The sequence below is a fragment of the Tinamus guttatus genome, unplaced genomic scaffold, assembly GCF_059628265.1.
Source record: "Tinamus guttatus ecotype Peru unplaced genomic scaffold, ASM5962826v1 Tinamus_guttatus_pri_ptg000397l, whole genome shotgun sequence".
In the NCBI taxonomy this organism is placed as follows: domain Eukaryota; kingdom Metazoa; phylum Chordata; class Aves; order Tinamiformes; family Tinamidae; genus Tinamus; species Tinamus guttatus.
The window spans coordinates 1,717,304-1,736,647 of record NW_028288931.1 but is presented as its reverse complement, the minus strand read 5'-3'; the positions used below and the strand labels follow the sequence as shown (position 1 = coordinate 1,736,647).

Here is a 19,344-nt window from a genome sequence, read left to right as displayed (position 1 = left end):
GGGATCCTGGCGGCGCTTCGGGCAGGGAGAGCCCCCCGCTCGCCCCGCGGCCCGGGACAGAGCGGGATGGTCCATGCGGACTCATCCTGGGGGCTGGGAAACCTTCCGTAGCTTCCCAGGGGAACCGCCGGCATTCCCGGGAGCGAGGGACATCCCTGCACCCTTCCTGCAGCAGGAATACGCAGCAAGCCCAGCCTGCTCCTGATGCCACCGGCTCTGTGCTGATGCGATTCCAGCACAATTCCATGGGCTTCCCGCTCCTCCGAGCGCTCCTCCCGCTCGGCACGGATCTCTCCGTGAACAACGCCAGCACGATCCCGGCTTTCCTGCTTGTCCGAGCGAGCGGAGAGGGCACCGAGGCCGCGGGATGGAGCCGGGTGATGCAGGGAGAGGAGGATGTCGGGGATGGAGGGAGGAGGCGGGAGCCGGCACATGGATAGGGAGGCAGCGAGCGGGAACGTGCTCCGGAGGAGGAGGAGGAGGAGGAGGAGGAGGAGGAGGAGGAGGAGGAGGAGGAGGAGGGCAGCAGCAACACACGGGAGAGAAAGCGCCAAGAGGCAGGGAGAGCTCTGGGAAATGAAAGGGAAGAGGGAAAGAAAACAAGCCGAGCCGGCTGCCAAGATGGGGGCAGCGCCGCAGCCCGAGACAAGAGCCGAGCGGGATGACAGGGAATTAATGAAGTGCCAGGAAGGAGGCAGCGGAGGCCGAGCCTTTGTGCAGCCCCGGAGCGGGGCCGGGAGCGGCTCCCGCGGCACCGGGAAGGGCTCCGGAGCGCGGGATGAGGCCGCGGCTCCGCGCTGGGAAAGCCGGGCGGGAGGCGGGATGGAGCCGCCTTTTCTCCGGGATAACAAAAGCGGCCGTGTCCGGGCGAACAGGCTCCTCATTCTGGGGAGGCCGAGGGCCGCGTGGGCCCGCGGGATGTTTGCACAGGGCGCCCACATAAACACACAGAATAATAACAACCGTAAACCCGGGAAAATAAGGATAATTTTTAAAAAAAGAGGTCAAAGGGAAAGCGGAGCCGCCGGTTCCCCGGGGGTCAGACGGCCCCGCTCTGATCCCATTAGCTCTGCCCAGCTCAGCGGGGCCAAGGCCGATTAGCGCCCGGATGGGAGACCGGAGCCGGGAGACACCGGGAGCCTCCGCGGGGTCGGGATGCGGCCCCGGCCTCCGCTTCCTGCCCCTGCCGCTTCCCGGAGGAAGGGAAACAATTCCTGGACGCCGGGTGCCCGCGCACGGGAAGGGGCCGAGCGGCAGCGAGGGCGCCCGGAGCGGCCGGGAATGGCTGTTCGGCTCCTTGCCGGAGCGGCCCCGGAGAGGAATTTGGGATTAAAAGAGGAGGGGGAGGGCCGGGGCCTGAGCCGCCGTTCCCTAGAGACCCGCTCTCCCGCAGAGGAACTTAATCCCCATTAAAAAACAAATTAAATAATCCGGGGGCCGACGTTTCCTCGGCTCTTTGTTAGAGCCCCAGCAGGGCCCCGCGCGCCGGGTCCTGCCGAGCCCGAGCCCGGCTCATCCAGCCCCAAAAGCACCCCCCTTTCCCAAGGGGTTGCAGTGGGAGAGCCGCGGATTGGCCGGGAATGCCCCGGTTTTCCCCGAAGCCGGATCCGGGGAGGATCCCCCGCCCGCCGGCTCCGTCTCTTATCGCCCGCGGCCACCTGGGGCGGCCCCAAAACGGGCCCAAAACACCGGACAAACGGGGCCGGCCGCGGAGCGGGCGCCGATGCCCTCCCCGTTCCCAACCACGGGGACCGAATCCGAGCGCGGCTGCCCCGGGAAGCACGTGGCGATGACAAGGTCAGATGGAGCCCGGAGATCGGCCGGGGAGCACTGGAAAAGGCCCAGGAGATGCGGGATCGCAATCGGGCTGCCAAGTAAACAACAAACCGGGGAGAAAGTGAAACCGGCCTTCCTGCCGCCGCGGATAAAATTAACCCGGCAATAAATTTGTAAGCAAATGGGTTTCCTGAGCCGGGCCCGAGGCTCTCGTCACCTCGCGGCCGCGCCGGGAAACCCGAGCCCGGAGCCTCCGGAGCGGCCGGGCCAGCGGCACTGCCCAGTCCTCTCCCAGGGCGAGCTCCAGCTCCCGGCAAATCCCGCGCGCAGGAAGCTGGAATACGCGGCCATCCGCACGGATACGGCCCCGCTCCGGGATCTGCTGCGGCCTCTCCGGCTCCGGAGCCTCGCGCTGCTCCAGCTGCAGAGAGGGGTGAGGAGGACACCCCGGCCAAGCCCCAAAGGGACAAGAGGGGCTTCCTGCTGCTCCAGAGCCAACGGAAAACCCTCCGGCAGCCCCAAAAGCGCCCGCTGGATCCTGTGCATCCACCTCCAGCATCCCCAGCTCCTGAGCGGGCGCACAGCCCTTTGCAGCCCCGTTTTGGGGCACGAGGCTCCTTCCCGGTGATTCCCGGGTGCCAGCTGCAGCCGAAGCTCCCGAAAAATTTATGGCGGAGCCGGCGCCGGCGCGAGCGCGTGAACGATGGGGCTCGCGGCGCCGTAACTCAGGCAGCTGTCGCCCCGGAGCGGCCCCCGCCGCGTTAACCCTTTCCCGGAGGAGCCTCCGGAGCCGGCGGCGCGGAGCGGAGAGGCCGGCGACAACTCCCTTGGCTCCCTGCTAAATTAAACATGGGATTGATTCACCTTTGTTAGAGGCAGGATCAGCTGGCGAGGCCCGGCCGCACGGAGCACGGCCGGGAAAGGGGGAAGCCGGCGGGAATGTTTTTAGATGATGGGAAATGGGGTTTTTTTCCCTTCCTCCCCTCTCCTTTTGCACCTTCCATCCAGTAAGCAAATCCCAAAGCCGAGTGCAGCGCTCCTGGCTCCTTCCCAGAGAGGGCTCAGCTGGAGCAGGGCTGTGGCATTCCCTGCAGGATGAGGCCAGCTGGGAATTCACAGCCAAAAGGATCCCCTGACAGCAGAGTTGGGAAAAATAGGAGCATCCCGGATCCGCGAGAGGTGCCGGTCGGGTCCCGGCAGCGCTCGGACACGCAGGGAGGAGCCCGGGCTCTGCTGCATCCCGAGAGCCGGATCCCTTGGGCGGAGGAGCCTAAACAAAGCGCCAGGAGAAAGGCCACCGGATCCGCCTGCATCCCAGGATCAGCCCCCGGCCGCCCGGCTGTCCCGACCCTCCGTGCGTTTAAAAGGAGGATTCCGATCCCGGGGATTATTCGCAAAGCGGATCCGCTGCGCGTGGGGCCGGCACCGCCGCGCGGATCGCGTCGCGCTCGCACGCGCTGCTAAAACCCAAGACAAACCCGGGAAAACCAGGAAAAGCCTCTCCCTGCAGCAGCCTCCGCGGCTCCCGTCTCCCTCGGGCTCCCTTTCCCGGCACCGGGAAGCCCCGGGTACCTTTCAGGTTGCTGAGCCCGTCCAGGAACCTCCTGTATTTCTGCGGGTTCATCCTGCACTTTGACCGCCCGCCCGGCTGCTCCGGAGCCGGCTGCTCCGCGGCCTTTTGTGCTTCCTTATTTGCTGAAGCGGCTGCAGAGCCCCGGGAGGGCGGCGGGGACCACGACCCCCCTCCCCTTCGTGCAAATCCCCCTCCCAGCCCCACGCTCGGGTGCAGGGATTGGGTGTCCGGGATATTTCGGGCACGGAGCGTGTCCGAGCGGGGAGGAACCCGGGAGGGGGGCAAAACCATCCGGCGGCTCCAAGAGGGGCGCAGGAGAAAGCGGAGGAGAGGGAAGGGGCAGCGAATGGAGGTGGCCGGCGGGGACACAGGAAAACCCCATGGAGCATCCAAACTGGAATATCAACTGGGAGCAACCAGAACGGGCCCAGCAAGCGCGGGAGAACCACGGGAGAGCAATGGGAGAACCACGGGAAAGCAATGGGAGAACCACGGGAGAGCAACGGGAGAGCAATGGAGCAGGCTGGGCTCCAGGCTCCGCACGTGCGGGCAGGGACCCGGTTGAAAGAGTTCCGAAGGCAGCCCGGAGATTTACTGGTTCTAAAGGAATTTCTGGCAGCGGAAGGGCGCCCGGAGCGATCCGAGAGGAATGCGGCCGCGCGCTCCCCGCAACGCGACGTGCATCCGCAGGGAGTTTAATGGGATTGCTGTGAAATTAAAGAAACAACGTGACGGAGCCGGGATGCGGCGACGCGACCCAGGCAGCGGCGGCCGCACCGGAGCGGCGCTCGGATCGTTCCCGATGATGCCCAAGGTGCCACGTTGGACCCGGCAGCCAAAACTGCCCCTCGTGGGACCCGCGAGCGAAGCAGGTGGCAGGTGCCCGGGTCCGAGTTATCCGATCCCTGCGGTTCCCCATGGAAAAGGTCCCAGCCCGACTCCTCGCAGCATCTCCCAGCTGGAGCGAGAGCCTCCTGGTCCACAGGGAACAAACACAGGGAGCAGATGGGAACGCGCGGCGTCTCCGTGAGATTCTGCAATGGGTTTTGGAGCTCCCTCCAAGCATCGCGTTCCCAAGGGGGAGCCTCGGGGATGGACACGGTGCCCTCGGCAGAGCGCGGAGCTGCCGCAGCTCCCGGCGGGATTTATGGATCCGCAGCAGCCCGGGAGGACATTCATTGACCCCGGTGAGCGGCGGCAGATCCGAGCGCTCGGGGGCGGCCACGCGGAGCGGCCACGGACGGGATGTGCCGGGAATTTATACCCAGGGCTGGCAGAGGCGCCGCGGCCGCCCCGGAGCCGCTCCGGAATCGCGGGGGGTTCCCTGCAGTGAACACAGCAGCGCCGGAGTCGTCACCGCTAAAAACAGCACAATGGAATTTTCCTCCGGAAAAGCCTTTTCTTGCTGACAAAGGGGCTGCGCGTCGGGATGCAGCACCCCGGGAACACCCCGGGATCCGCACCCGGCTTCATCCAGCCTCCCCCGGGAAGCAGCCGCGTCCTTCCCTGCCGCTTCCCCCATGCCGGAGCGGAGAACAAAGCCCAAAGGGGCGTCGCAGGCGGCTCCGCAGCCTCCATCCTCATCCTCCCCTTCCCGACGGAGCCGGCACGCGAGCCCTGCACAGCCACAAAGGGAGGGATGACCGGAGCGCGACCGGAGCCACTTATCGATGCCCGGAGCGCGGCCGGGCTCCGCGCGCATCCCGCGCCCTCGGCTCGCTTTTCTCCCGGACCCTGCACCGGAATGATAAAAGTAACTCTAAACTTCCCCGGGAGGTTTGGGTGTCTTCCCGGCGGCCCCGCTCACAAGCGGCCGATTGTCGGGAGGAAAAGTAGGTCACGGAGCGGCGGGAACGCGCGGCCGGAGCGGTGGCACCAGCGGCGTGGGGCTCGGCTGGGCTCCCTCTTCCCAAAAGCCCCGGGCACCTCCCTCGCCCCAGGGGAGGCACCGGCTTCTCCGGAGCAGAGGCGGAAGGTCGGGACTGCAACCGGGAGAGCTGGAGCTGCCGGATGGACGGACACCATCCCTGCGCTTCCCAGTGCGGAAGAGGAGCAGGAGGAGAGAATCCCACTCCTGCTGGTCCCTGGCACCGGATGGGGTTTAGGTCCAACGCCTTCCAGATCCCATTGAGGAGCATCCCGGCTCCCTTTGGGCCAGGGAACGCCTGGAATTCCCAGCCTGGGAAGGATGGCTGCAGCTGGCTTCCAAAAGCCAGGCCTGCGCATCCCGCACATCCCGGGAGAGCCCTGGACGAGGGGGACAACAGGGACCCGCGGCTCCGGCGCTCCCAGCTGTCGGTGCAGCCCAGGAATCCCAAGAGCTCCGGCTCGACAGCTGCGCGCGGAGCAGGAACGGGCGGCACGCAGCACGGGAGCCGCTCGCTCCCAAAGCGTCCGTGGCGCCGGCCCCGGGATGCAGCTCCGGGAACGCTCCGGGAACGCGCTGCTCCTTCCCCGCGTGCAGCAACCCCAGGCTCCGGAGAAGGGCCTGGAGCTTGCACGGAGCCAAGGATTTCTTGCAGAGCAAGGGCAAGGCCGCGCGGCCGGAGCGAGCCCGGCGCTCCGGACTCCCTTATCTCCGCCGGCTCCGGACACGGGGAAGAGCCGCGTGCCGGGAGGAGGGCGGCACGGCCGGTGCCCGCGGCCCGGCCCCGCTTGGCACCAGGAGCCGCTTCTCCCTCCGCTCCGCGCGGTTGTAGCAGGATGGCAACATTGTCCAAGGTCAGCGCTGCCTTCCCTGGCAAAGGAGCCCTTGTCTACGGCTTCCTGGAGGAAAAAAATAAGCGGGAGCAAAGGGAGATGGAGCAAGGACGGAGCTCGGCTCCCCTCACTCCCCGACGGGCTCCTGCTGCAGCTCCGGAGGAGCCGGGTCCCCTCGGAGCTCCGGACAAGCAGCGGGAGAGCCGGGAGAGGGGATGGGAGCACGGTGGGAGCTGCTGGGAGCGCAGAGCCTGTCGCTGGAAATGCTCCCGCGCTCCGACCTGCTCCGGTCCCACGTTCCCGGCCGGCGGGTTGGGACTCGCTGCAGGGAGAGGGGCTTGGGCAGGGAATGAGCCCTGGATGGGCGGCTGTGCCTCATCCCCACGGAGCCGCCGGGCCCCCTTGGAGCTCCTCATCCCCATCCCTGATGGGCAGGGAAGCCACGGGACAGATGGGACCGAGGGAGCCTCCCCGCCTGTCCCTGCATTGGGACCCGCCAATCCTGGCACCGTCAGAGCCACAGGGACGAGGGCGCAGGGGAGCGAATCCATCTTCCCACTGGGAACGGCATCCTGCTTCCACCCGAGATCTCCGTGGGGGCCTTCGCCTGCTCTTCGCACACCAGGAATCACCAGGAAAGGACACGGATGCAGGGAGCCCGTCTCAGGTCACCTCATCCTGCCCGCACCGACCGCGAGGGCCAGGCTCCCATTCCAGGGCTCCGGAGAGCCGAGGCCGAAGGCTTTCCCTGCCCTGCCCTGCTCCAGGCCGGGGGAATTGGGCCGTGGACACGGAATGCCGGCGCTCGGGAAAGGAAACTTCCCCGCCGAGTAACACAAACATCCTTGGGAAGCTCCGGCACGGAGCTCCCTCCACCGCGGACATCTCCGGCCTCCGGCAGCTGCCTGGGGACAGCGGCCACCGCGGCAGCTCCCGGCCGGCATCGACACGGAGACCTGGGCTCCGAGGACGCGGCCGGGACGTTCCCGCCCCGGGAGCGGCACCCGGAGCGCGCCGGGACGCCCAGCGCGGGGTGCAGGCCGCGACGGGCCCCGCTAATTAGAGCTCCCAGCGCGTTCCCAGCGCGGCTCCTCCCGCGCCGCCGGCTCCGCTTGCCTCATCCGCCGCCCTGGGAGCGGCGCCGGGTCCGGAGCGCGGCCCCTGCCCGAACGGCGGCCGCGCGGATGCGGCGGGATGGGCTCCGGCGGCGCCATCCAAGCTCCGTCGCTTGTGATTCCCGCGGAGCCGGGTGCTCCCGGAGTGTCCCAGCCCACGGAAGAGTCCAGATCACAGGATGGTTAAGGTTGGAAGGGACCTCTAGAGATCATCTAGTCCAACTAACAAGGTGTCAAGGCTTTATTTGCACTCTAGTCCCAAGATCCCTCATCCCAGCGCCAGCTCCGGCAGCCCTGGGCCCACCGGGAGAAGCGGTGCCGGGAGAAGCGGCGCCGCGGGGCCACGCGCTCCGAGCGCATCTCCAAGGCGACGCTCACCTTCCTCCTCCTCCTCCTCCTCCCCACGGGCTCCTCTCCCTGCCTCCTCGGGAGGCTGCGGAGCCGGAGACGCCCCCGGGATCCTTCCTCCCGCGCCGGGACGGTGCCGCCATCATCATCGCTGGCCGCTCCGGTGCAGCCCTTCATCCCTGCACAGCCACCGCCAGCACCGGGAGCAGCCGTGATTCCCATGGGAGCACAGGGGAGGATTGTGGCTAGGAGGGAACGTGGAGCCCTGCAACGTCCCCAGCACCTGCTCCGAAGCCGCCGGCGTTCCCGGCCGCGCTCCGGCCAGCAGGAAAACACGGCCCCGTGCGGGAACCAGCACCCGCTCCCCTTCCATCCGTCCCCATCCACAGCGGGAATCGGAGCCCTGGGAATGGCTCCGGACTTCATCCGGGCAACAGAGACGGGAGCAAAAGCAGCTCCATGGGGTCCCGGCTGCCTCCTGCCCGCGGCACCGTTCCCGCTGCCGATCCCGATCCGCTCCCCATGCGCCGGGGGGGCCTCCCCGGGCTCCATTCCCGCTCCTGCCGGCGCAACGGAAGCCAAAGCCGGAGCCTGCTGCTGTTTGCACCAGCTGGATTTATCCGTTTTAGGCGTGTATAAAGGGACCTATCACCTTGGTATTCAAACAATGGCGCTTCCAGGAGTCAGCAAAAAACGGCTCCTTCAGCCTTCCCCGGAGAGCCGGAGCGGTTGGCATCGGCCGCGGTATGTCCAGAGCAGTCTAAACTTAGTTGACACAAATGAGACTCGCCTGGAAAGGAGATTGGCCCGAAACCAGCAGACGGAGCTCAGGGATTTCATTCTTCCCCCGAGCGCGCGCTGAGAAGGAGGAGGCCGCACGGGCCGCGCGCAGACAAAGCGGGGCCACCGAAACAGGGAGCCGCCCCGAGCGGCACCGGCCACCGGGGCACCTGCCAAGGCCTCCCCTGCGGCTGTGACAAGGACAGGGGGCCACGGCCTCCCCGAAGCCTCCTTCCCGCTCCGTCAATTCCCAGAAGCGGAGGAGCAGCGGGATGAGCCCTGGGGAACAACGCGGAGGCTCCTCCGGAGAGGCCGCGGTTTGCCGGGCGCAGAGGCCGATCGCAGCCTCCTCCCCGCGCACGGAGCAGGTTCTGCGGGTCGGGGAGGCCGCTCCGAGGCCCGACGGGCGCGGGAGGCCCCGGCGCGCGCGGCACCGCGAGGATGCGGCCGCAGAGGCGGCAGGAACGCGGGCGGGCGAGGCCGGGCGCGTCCCGGCGCCCGCGAAACCGCCGGCCCCGGCAGCCAAAACAAACAGCGGCGGCGCCCGCGCGGGCGCCAGGTCTACCCAGGCCCCAAAACAAAGTCCCAGGGATGCTCCCAAGCCGGGAAAAGCCGGAGCTCCGCGGCTCTCCGCAGGCCCAGGGCCTACGAAGCTTCCCTGGTTCTTCCCTCTCCCGCTTGCTTCCACGTCGGCCCTGGCGTCAGCGCCCGGCTCCCCGCGCGATGAAGAGGAAGAGCAGCTTCCTCCCGCGCCATGCGCCATCCTCGCCACTGGGAATGACGGTTATCCTTGCAGGAGGCGCTCGCGACGGCGGCCGCCCCGGACAGGCACGTGCGGACGAGGCGGCTCCGAAGGGTCCGACAGGGAAAGGGACCCCGGCCGCGGCGCCTGTGTTTGCTTTTCCTACAGCAGGGACTGGATCCGAGCCTGGAAGAGACGGGCAGGGCCGGGACAGGACAGGGTCGCTGCCCCCGGGAGCAGGAGGACGCGGTGACGCTGGCGGTGCAGATTTCTAACCCCAACAGAGCTAGTTTGCGAAAACCGAGGATTTTTGCCAAGAAAGACCGAGCGGTTAATGTTTAAAACATCCCGATGCTGGAAAACATGACCCCTGCTCTTTGCACGCAGCCGAGCGGCACCGGGGACGGGTCGGGGGGGACGGGGCGCTGCTCCGAGCGCCGCGGCTCCGGACCGGGAGCGCTGCAGCGCGGCCGCTTCCGTCAGCGCCCGGCACGTCCCGGCACGCGGAGCATCCGCGGCGTTGGGCAACGCCGAAACCGCCCCCGCCGGCCCCTCGCGGGCCATTAGTCACCCCGCGGCGGCCTCCCCCGCGGCGAGGCCGAACACGCAGAGCCTCCTCTTCCTCCTCCTCCGCCCATGGCGGCGGTCACGGACGCGGGGGTCCCCATCCGCCAACCGGAGCCTTGGGCACCGCTCCCCTTGGGCACGACGCCGTCCCGCTCCACGTGCCCCGGTCCACGCTGGTATTTTCATCCCGTAGCGCCGTTTGCAAAGGTTTTCCCGGGATTTTTGCATTCTCGGCTCCAGCAATGTCAAGTATCGTCCCCGCGTTCCCGCCGCGGCCGGGGCTCCCGGTCACCGGTCGGTCTCGGTCACCGGCCGGTCACCGGCTCCGCGCGGCCACATTCCAGGTCGCTGCTCCGCTTCCCGATCAGGTCACCCCTGGCGACCGGCTCCGATCCGCTGAGGAACCTCTGGTTTTGCAGGATTAAGAGGGGGAGGGGAACCAGGCAGCGGAAAACTTGTTCTGGGCAGGAAAAACTGACCCGTTCCCAGCGGAAGGAGCCGCAGGAAGGGAAAGCAGAGACGGGGCAACACGTCTACCCACTGCGGGTCTATCCCACCTGGATCCTCTCGTCCGGCCCTCCCAGGGCTCCAACAACCTCTGGAGAGGGGGAACTGCAGGAGCAAAGAGCCTTCATGCAGCAGCGATCCCAGTTTTCCCAACACAACAGACAATTCCAGCGGGATAGTGCTGGGAGACTCTCACCTTCCAGCAGCCAAAGCTCCTAACCCAAAACGGAGCCTCGGCTTCACCTTCCAGCGCACCGGGCCACTTCCCGCACCGGATCCCGCTACTTCCGAATGGCTTTTTATTAATAAAGTTTGCAAAGCGCTCGGAGATGCCAGAGTCGCGTTATCCGGCACCTTTCCAAGATGCCCCCAGCAGAGGATATTATTCCCCTGGGAAAGGCAGACGGCGGCTGTGCATGGCCCTCTGCTCCGTCGCCAGGGAAATCCATTCTTTCCCTTTCTCCGCGCGCAAAAAAGGGGGAAAGGGGAACGGCGGCAGCGAGACGCACTCGGCTGCGGAGGCTCCGCGCGCCCCGGGGCCGGGATCTGGGCTCCGCGACAGGCGCTGCTGCGCGAGGGAAAAATATGTAAAAAAAGGGGAAAAAAAATATCCTGCAAACCCGCGCGGCTCCCGGCAGGCAGCCACGGCCGGCAAAACTGCACACTCACTGCCGCGCCGGGGGGGTCGGCGGCCTCCGTCCCCACGGAGCGCTGGGAGAGACGGAGCCGGGGGGACGGGGACACCGGAGCGGGGGCGCCGGGCACCTCGGAAAGGGATTTGGGGTGGGAAGGGGGGTCCTTGGGGAGCTCGAGGGAGGGGAGGGATGTTGGGAGGGGACACAGGGAGCTCGGAGACGGGGATGCCGGGAGCCCCGGCGCCAGGACACGCTCTCCGGGGGTACCGGCGGCCGGGAAGGGGACACAGGGCACCACGAGCAGGGGACACGGGGGTCCCCACGCTCACACACCCCCCGGGCGGCACGTGGGACCCCCGTACCCCAACGAGGGGGACCCGCAGCTCAACTGGGGACACAAGGCGGGTACCGAGACCCCCCCCCAGCCTCCCGGTACCCCGACGGGGACCCCCATCCCCTGCGGCTCAACCGGGGACACCGAGGGGGGAACCCCCCCGCACCCACCGGGGAGCAGGGGGGGCCGCCGGCGCCCGCAGCCCCCGCGCACAGCGAGGGGCGCCCGCGGGAGCGAGCGGAGCCGCCCCCGCGCCGGTGGTGCCGGTGCCGCCGCCGGTACCTTTGTATCGCTCCAGCACGTCCTCGTAGGCCTGCACGAACTCCTTCTCCTGGTTGCGGGTGGCCGGCTGCAGCCCGGGCACGTAGCCGGCCATGGCGGCGGCGGGCGGGAGGCACCGGCGCGGCGGGCGCCCAGGCCGCGGCTCCGCCGCTCGTTTCCGCCTCGCCCCGCGGCCCCGCCCGCCTGTCAGCGCCGCCCCGCCCCCCGGCGGGCCCCGCCCACCGCGCCGCGCCCCGCCCACGCGGGAGGCCACGCCCGTTCCTGCAGGCCCCGCCCATTCGCGCCGGCCACGCCCGTGGCTCCAGGCCACGCCCCCCTCCGCCGGCCGGACCGGCGCGCCCGGGCTCCGGCCTCGGCCCCTGCGCGACCCCTGGCGGGCGGCGGCGGCGCCGCAGGGGGCAGCGGCGACCCCGGCGCCGACCTGGTGTCCCCGCCGGGACCCCCGGGACGTGAGTGACCCGGGCACGGACCCTGCTGACCCCCCCCGGGACACCAGCGACACCGGAGACACCAGGGACACCAGCACGGAGCCCCCCACCCCCACCCCGGGCACCAGGGACACTAGCAGTGACCCCCTGCTGAGACACCAGGGACACCAGTGGCATCAGCACTGACTCCCCGGGGACACCAGGGACACCGGGGACACCAGGGACACCAGCAGTGACTCCCTGCCAAGACACCAGGGACACCAGTGGCACCAGCACTGACCCCCTGCTGAGACACCAAGGACACCAGTGGCACCAGCACTGACTCTTCCTGGGACATCAGGGACATGGGTGACCCGGGCATGGACCTTGCTGACCCCCCCCGGGACACCAGGGGCACCGGGGACATCAGTGACACCTGCACTGACCCTCCCACAGAGACACCAGGGACGTGGGTGACCCCAGCACGGACCCTGCTGACCCCCCCAAGACACCAGGGACACCAATGACACAAGTGACACCATCATTGACTCTGCTGACCCCCCCCAAGACACCAGTGACACCAGTGACACCAGTACTGACACTTCCTACCCCCTGTGACACCAGTACTTTCCAGTGTCACCATCGCCCCCCCAGTGACACCAGTGGTTCCAGCCCCTCCCCATGACACCAGTTCCTCCCAGCGACACCAGCGTGACAGTGACACCAGTGACACCAGTGACACCAGTGACATCAGCGCTTCCCAGTGACCCCAGCACCTCCCAGTGACAGTAGCACGTCCCAGTGACAGTAGTGACACAGGTGGCGCCAGTAACAACAGGGCCTCCCAGTGCCACCAAGACAACTGGCATTCCAGGGCCTCCCAGCGCCACCACCGGTGCCACCAGTGCCTGGAGTGCCAGCAGGGCTCCCAGTGTCCCCAGTGTCCCCAGTGCTCCCAGCGTCCACACGGACCAGGCTGCCGAATCCAGCCGTTCCGGCCCCGCGATGCCACTTTCCACCCTGGCAGCCCTTTGTGTTGCCATGGCAACCGGCAGCCCTGCTCAGCCATCTGGGTAACCATGGCAACGCAAAAAGTACCCTCCCCCCTCCATTGCATGGGGGGGGGGCGGGGCACGGCCAAACCTCCCTTTTCCTCCCCAAAACACCCGCTCGGGCCCTCCGGCCGCTCCGGCCCCGTGCGGCACCGACAGGGAACAGGGGCTGGAAGTGCCGGCTCCTTCCGGAAGGAGCGATGCTGGGAGGAGGCCGGAGCTGCCCCGGGAACCGGCTCCCAGGCCGCACGGTTCACAGCTCCGGATGCAGAGCCCGGCTCCTTTTCCCACCCGGAGGTGCCGCTGGCTCCCTGCTGCCGGCTCGGCGCCGCCGGGTATTTTTAATGCCAAACCTGCAGGAATGGGGATGCTGAACCCCCTGGCTGGGCCGCTCGGCAGCGGGATGTGCTGGGTGCCGCCGGATGGGAGCAGGAGGACCGGGGTGCCGGGAATGCCGGGATGCATCCGCAACCCTCCCGGCTCAATCCCCGAGCTCAGCAGGCCGCGGGCGCTGGCACGAAGCGCCTCAGCGGGGCATGGCGGAGCGCGCGGCCGCGGGCGGCGCTCACCTGCGACGCGCACCACGGCGCGCTCGGCCGGGTCCAGCACCGAGTCCTGGCTCTTGCGCTTCTTCTGCTCGTGCAGCGGCAGGTTCCAGGGCAGCGTGTCGCCGGGCGGGCAGGGCGAGAGGCTGCCCGAGCGCTCGCTGCGGCACGAGCGCTCGCTGCGGCACGAGCGCTCGCTCCGGCACGAGCGCTCGCTCAGCGTCTCCTCGTCCGAGGACGACATGGCCCCGGCCGGCGCTTCCTCGGCGGAGAAACCTGCGGGAGCAGCGAGCGGCCGGTGAGACGGGGCCGGCGGCCGCCCTCGGCGTCGCCGCGCGCTCCCGGCACGCTAACGCCAGCCCCGCGGCTCGCGCTCTTTGTGCCGCCATCGCATCCCGCTCAGTACCCGGCTGCTTTTGGCCCTCTCCAAGCGGGAGCAGCTTCCAAATCCCTGTAGATCCCGGGGGAAAATGGCAGGGCTTCCCGCGAGCGGCGCGCGCGCCGAGCCCGCGAGCACCTTGCCGGAGACCTAGTTAGCGCAGGGCGCGTTGCCGCCGCTCGCCCCGGCGGGGAACGCGCAGGCGGGAGGAGGGAGATCCCCCCCCGCGCCCGCGGAGCCGCTCGGAGCATCCGCGGCGGATCGGGAACAAAGAGACGGGGAGAAACCGGGGCGGGGGGGCGGCTGCTCCTGCCGCTCGCCCCCGAGACGCGGCGCGGCCCCGCGGCTGGAGCGGGGGGCACCGGGCTGGGGCGAGCGGGGGGCACCGGGAGCGGCTCGGCCCGGGGCAGGTGCCGGGGCGGGAGGGCTCGTCCGGCCCCCGCCCCGGGGCTGTCTCGGTCTCTCCCCCCCGTCCTTTCCCCCCCGGCCCCGCAGCCGCCGCCCAGGCCCGGAGACCCCGGTGCCCGGCGCCCCCCTCCGAGCCTCGCCCTCCCCTGCCCTTCCCCGGTCCATCCCCGAGCCATTCCCGGTCCATTCCGGGCCGTTCCCGAGCCGCTCCGGCTCCATCCCCGGTGCATCCCCATTCCCGCCGCATCCCCGGCCCTTCCCCACCTCGTTGCCGGCCGCGCTCTCCCCGCCGCGCCGGGGTCGGGGGCGGTGCCGGCGGCTCTGCCGTCGCGGTGCGGGCAGGTCGCGGAGCGGCGCTCCCGGTGCGGCGGCTCCGGCTCCGCCGTGCGCTGCTGCTGCTGCCGCCGCCGCCGCCGCGCGCGGCGCCTCCCCCGGCCCGGCCCTGCCCACCGGGGCGGCCTGGAGCGGCGGGGGGGGCTCCCGGCCGCCTCCCGCCCCCCGGGCATCCCCTGGCACCCCCGAACCCCGCACGGGCCCTCAGTGCCCCCCGCGCCCCAAAACCCCCCACCCCCTGCACCCCCCCCTGCACCCCAGAGCCCCCCCGGAGCCCCCCTGTCCCCCTGCACCCCCCAGTCCCTCCCAGCAGCCCCCCCGGGGACAGCGGCGCCATCCATCGGCCCCAGCAGCCGGGGCGGCCGCAGGGCAGGGGCACTGGAGCTGGACGAGGGACACTCGTGGTGGCTCGGGGAGGCCCCGGGGACACCCCGGTGACAAAGCCCTGCAGGAGCCACCGCCAGCTGGGGGGGTCTCTCCCGGAGTAACTTGGTGGTGGCGTCACCGCGTGTCCCTCAGCGGATGCTCCGGCTCCTCCGGAGGGGCACCGGAGACGCTGCCCCGGCCGCGGTGCCGTCCCGGTGCCCCGGAGCGATGGCCGGACTGGTACAAACTGGGCAGTGTTGGCAGCACCCGGTGCCACCCGGCGCTGCTTCCCGGTGCTTCCCGCCCGGCTCCCGCATCCCGACGGGACACCGTAATGGCGGGAGGCGGCAATGGAGACGCACGTGCCCCGGCACCCGCTGGAGCCATCCCGGGCTCCGCCGCGCGCTCCAGGGCCGGAAAACCCGGAGGATCCGGCTGCGCCACCCGTACCGGTCCCCGCGGCGCCCAGACGGGTTCATCCCGCCCCGCGTTGCTGCAAACCCGAGCGGTGCCTGGCGGAGATCCCGGGCCCGGAGCGGGGCTGGGGTCCGGGCAGCCCCAGCGGGATGCGAAGCCGGCCCGGGAACGGGGCCCGTTGCAGCCCCGGGCGCCCGCCCAACCCTCCCTCCCCGCTCCGCCGTGTTTGTGCCGCGAATCTGGGTTAGGCGCCCGCGTTGTTTTGCAGCGGCTGCTGCAGGATGAGGGGGGAGGCCGGGAGCGGGTCCTGCAGCGCGGGGTCCCCGCACGGGGCTCTGCCCCCGCTCGTCACACCCGTCACTGGAGCCCCATGATCAAACCTGCCTCCCCGCGGCTCCCTATCCATTATTCATCCCGGGGAGCTGCTTGTTTGCTTCCTTGAGACGGAGCTGCCGGGAGCTCCCGGCACATCCAGTTCTATCCCTGTGTCCCCCTGGCCCCTTCCCAGCAAATCCCGGAGCAGCCCTGGGCTGTGACCCACGAACAGGGCCGCAGGCAGGAGCTGGGACCCCTACGGCCTTCCAGGGCCACCAGGATCCATGGGGAAAAAGGGAGAGGCGGCGGCGGCGCCTCCCGTGATGCTGCTCTACTCCCAGCGCCCGCAGCCAAAAACAGCGACGAGGAAGAGGAAAAAATAAAATGTGGAGCTTAAATTTATATCTACTATGGGCTGGAAATAACCACGGGGCCGGGCTGCGAATCGCGTGCAGCGACGCTCAGGCTCCCGCGGAGCCCCCAGTGCCGCCGCGGATGGAGGTCCCGGCTGCCAACACAGCTCTAACTAGGGCAGCCCCACAGTGCCCCCTCGCCCGGGGCTGCGTTCGCATCCATGGCCAAAGCAATCGGATTCTGGATTGATCCGAAGAGCCGCTCGGGAGGCAGCGGCGTGAGCCGCGTTCGGCATCTCCCGGCCCCGACAGCGGCTCCGCGGTCTCTGCATTTCCCCTCCTTGGAAATTCACCTCCTCCCTGGGCAGCTCTTTGCTGTGTCCCTAGGGAGCGACGCTCCTGAAAGGGACGGGACTGTCACAGGGCCCTTCCCGAGGGTTAAGGGCTGTTGTGCCGGCCCCGCTCCCTGCCCTTCAACGCTCCGTGGAAGCCAAAGGCAGCGCCAGGCGGATCACAGGGGGCAGCTCTGGCCTGCGCAGGGTCCCGGGACACCCTGGCCTCCCCCCTGTTAACTCCTCAGCTCCCTCCAAGGCGCCCACAGGTTTCCCACCGGGAAGCTCCCACATCCGTGTGCGGCTCTTCCCGCTCTCTGCACAGGGAGCCTCCCCCGACCTGCTTTTACATCCCGGGCCGGCCGCCTCTGGATGGGCTGTGCTCTCATGCCAGTTTTCCCCTCCAAATTAATCCCCGCTGCGCAGCTTTCGTATTAAAAACAAAGCAATCAGCAAACAGGCTCCCTGCAGCTCATCTGAGCGCTGCATCAAGCGCCGGCGCCTTCGGCTCCGGGTTTAATTCCAGCAACAGGAGCAGGGACGAGGAGAAATCCTGAGGAGAAACCCTGAGGAGGAGCAACCTGGGGATTTGCGAGCATGAAGAAGCCCCCGGGCTCCACCTGCACCAAAGATTAAGCGCTAAACCCGCAGTCGCCCACGTTAATATCCCGGATTAAGGAGCGGATGTTTCCCATCTCCGCAGCCAGGTGTTACCTGTGCCAGCAGCAGCGGCTGCTCCGGGATGGGGTCCCCGGGATGGGAGCAGCTCGTGGCGGTGCCGGCGGCGCTGGGGACAGGATCCCAGGGAAGGGATCCCCGGGACAGGAGCAGTTCGTGGCGGTGCCGGCGGCGCTGGGGACCGGATCCCAGGGACGGGATCCCAGGGATGGGATCCCCGGGACGGGAGCAGCTCGTGCCGGTGCCGGCGGCGCTGGGGACGGGATCCCCGGGACGGGAGCAGCTCGCGGCGGCGCCGGGGCCGGCGCACACGGCTCAATGCATCGCGCTGACGCGCAGGATTTCGGAAACAAAGTCCCGCTGAGGCCGTTCACCCCCTGGCAAACTGCAAGGGCACGAAGCAGCCGCCTGTTAACCCTTTCCCTGCGCCCTGGGGAAAGGGAGCTGTTTCCTGCAGGTTCCCCCCATGCGCTGATCCCTGCGCCTGGAATGTGCCTGGGAATCGGCCCACCCCGAGCGTGGCCGGGAGCGGCTCCCAGAGGAGCTCTCGCTCTCGGGGTTTTTCCTCTCGTTTCAGCAGGAGCTGCCGGTACCGGGGAGCTCCGAGCACGGAGGCAGCGCTCCCGGGCAGCGCCGACGCCCGCGGAGGAGCTAAAGCCACATTTTATTGAGGAAAAAAAGACCGGAGAGGGGCAAGGGGCATCCGAGCGCGACGTTTACGGGCGGAAGCGGCGGTGGCGGCGCCGGGGTCAGGGCCGCGGCTCCTCCGTGCCCCGGTGGTGCTCGGGCGGCGAGTAGCGACCCTCCTGCATGAGCTTCTTGCGCTGCTCCAGGATCGCCTTGAGCCGGGCGCCCTGCGGGACAGAGCGGGGACGCTGCGGGGACGGGGCCCTGGAATGGGGGGCTGCAATGGGGAAAGGGCCCCCAAATGGGGGGTAGCCCCATAGCAGGGAGGGGCCCATAAATGGGAAGGGGGGCTGTAATGGGGGAAGAGGTCGCCCCATAACAAGGGACAGGAGGGTCCCCCATAATGGAGGGTCCATAACGGGTTGGGGGGGGCATAATGGAGGAGAAGGGGCTTGGGGAGGGGGTGGGCAGCTGGAACGGGGACGAGGACCCTGTAACGGGGAGGGGGTTATAACGGGGGTGGTGCCCCGTAACGGGGACGGGGGGGGCCATAAGGGGGACGGGGGGTCCATGATGGGGATGGGATCATAACAGGGACAGGGGATCCATAATACGGACAGGGCACCCTATAAGGGGGAAGAGGAGGCCCATGATGGGAATGGGAGGGCCTGTAACGGGGACGAGGGCCCTGTAACGGGGACAGGGTTATAACGGGGTTGGTGCCCCATGACAGGGACAGGGGCCCATGACGGGGATGGGGGAGGCCATAATGGGGATGGGGGCATAATGGGGATGGGGGACTCTATAAGGGGGATGAGGAGACCCATGATGAGGACAAGGGGGCCCATAACGGAACGGGGGGCCCTATAAGCAGGACGGGGACCCCATGACAGGGACGGGCGACCCCATATTGGGGACGGGCAACCCTATAATGGGGACGGGGAGTCCCTGACGGGGACAGGGGGCCCACGACGGGGACTCCATAACGGGGACGGGTGACCCCCTACCGGGAACGGGCGACCCTATAAGGGGGCCGGGGGCTCCATGACGGGGCCGGGCGCCCCAGGCCGGGCCCGCCCCGCGCTCACCAGCTTGCGGCGGTGCATGCACTCCAGGAAATCCTCGTACTCGATGGCGCACTCGCGGGTCGCGCGCGTGCGGCCCAGCCCGTGGCCGCACTCCACCCACTCGCGCTCGAACGCGTGGCAGGCGGCCGCGCCGCCGTACGGCTGCGTCGTGCTCTGCCGCAGCAGCCAGCGGTCCACGTCGATGCCCAGCTGCCGCTGCAGGTCCAAGAAGGGCATGGCGGCGGCGCCGGTACCGCTCCGGTACCGCTCCCGGTGCCCTTCACGCGACGCCGCCCGCCGCAAAGCGCCTATGGAGCGGCGACACCTGCGCGACGCTTGACGGCAGCCAGCGAGACGGGCGGCCAGAGCGGCCCCTGCGCCGCGCCCCGGGCGCGCGCGCCCCCTGGCGGCCCGGAGGGGAGCGGCCCCGCGTCCCCAATGTCCCCTCCCCGCTGTCCCCCCGTGTCCTTAGTGACCGCTCCGCAAGGACCCCAGTGCCACCCACTGTCTCTTCTCCAGTGTCTCGCAGTGCTGTTGCTCTAATGTCCCCACTGTCCCTTCCTCGGTGAGCCCCAGTGCCACCCACCGTCCCTTCCCCACTGTCTCGCAGTGCCCTTGCTCCAATGTCACCCCTGTCCCTTCCTTGGTGAGCCCCAGTGCCACCCACTGTCCCTTCCTCAGTATCTCCTGGTGCCACCCAGTACTC

General features: G+C 69.0%; 2 protein-coding genes across 4 annotated transcripts in view; both read right to left on the bottom strand.

The window, feature by feature from the left end:
- Positions 1–13,607, bottom strand: part of MACF1 (microtubule actin crosslinking factor 1) — a 114,189-nt gene extending 100,582 nt beyond the window's left edge. For all 3 annotated transcript variants that reach the window (XM_088531108.1, XM_088531109.1, XM_088531110.1), the window contains exon 1: positions 13,388–13,607. In XM_088531108.1, the coding sequence (XP_088387234.1) occupies positions 13,388–13,607 (220 nt within the window). The remainder of the gene's footprint in view (positions 1–13,387) is intronic.
- A 4,086-nt stretch (positions 13,608–17,693) lies between these two features.
- Positions 17,694–18,888, bottom strand: NDUFS5 (NADH:ubiquinone oxidoreductase subunit S5). Its single transcript, XM_088531107.1, has 2 exons — positions 18,660–18,888; positions 17,694–17,798 (listed from the first exon to the last, which is right to left on the bottom strand). The coding sequence occupies exons 1-2, from the start codon at positions 18,873–18,875 to the stop codon at positions 17,694–17,696; spliced, it is 321 nt and encodes a 106-aa protein (XP_088387233.1). The 5' UTR covers positions 18,876–18,888.
- Between the last annotated feature and the right edge of the window lie 456 nt (positions 18,889–19,344).

What these genes read in the sequence shown, in the direction of transcription:
- NDUFS5 (XM_088531107.1), bottom strand. Translation starts at nt 18,875, where the DNA reads ATGCCCTTCTTGGACCTGCAGCGGCAGCTGGGCATCGACGTGGACCGC. An exon ending in GCATGCACCGCCGCAAGCTG is followed by an intron (nt 17,799 to 18,659) that starts GTGAGCGCGGGG and finishes TCTGTCCCGCAG; the next exon opens with GGCGCCCGGCTCAAGGCGAT.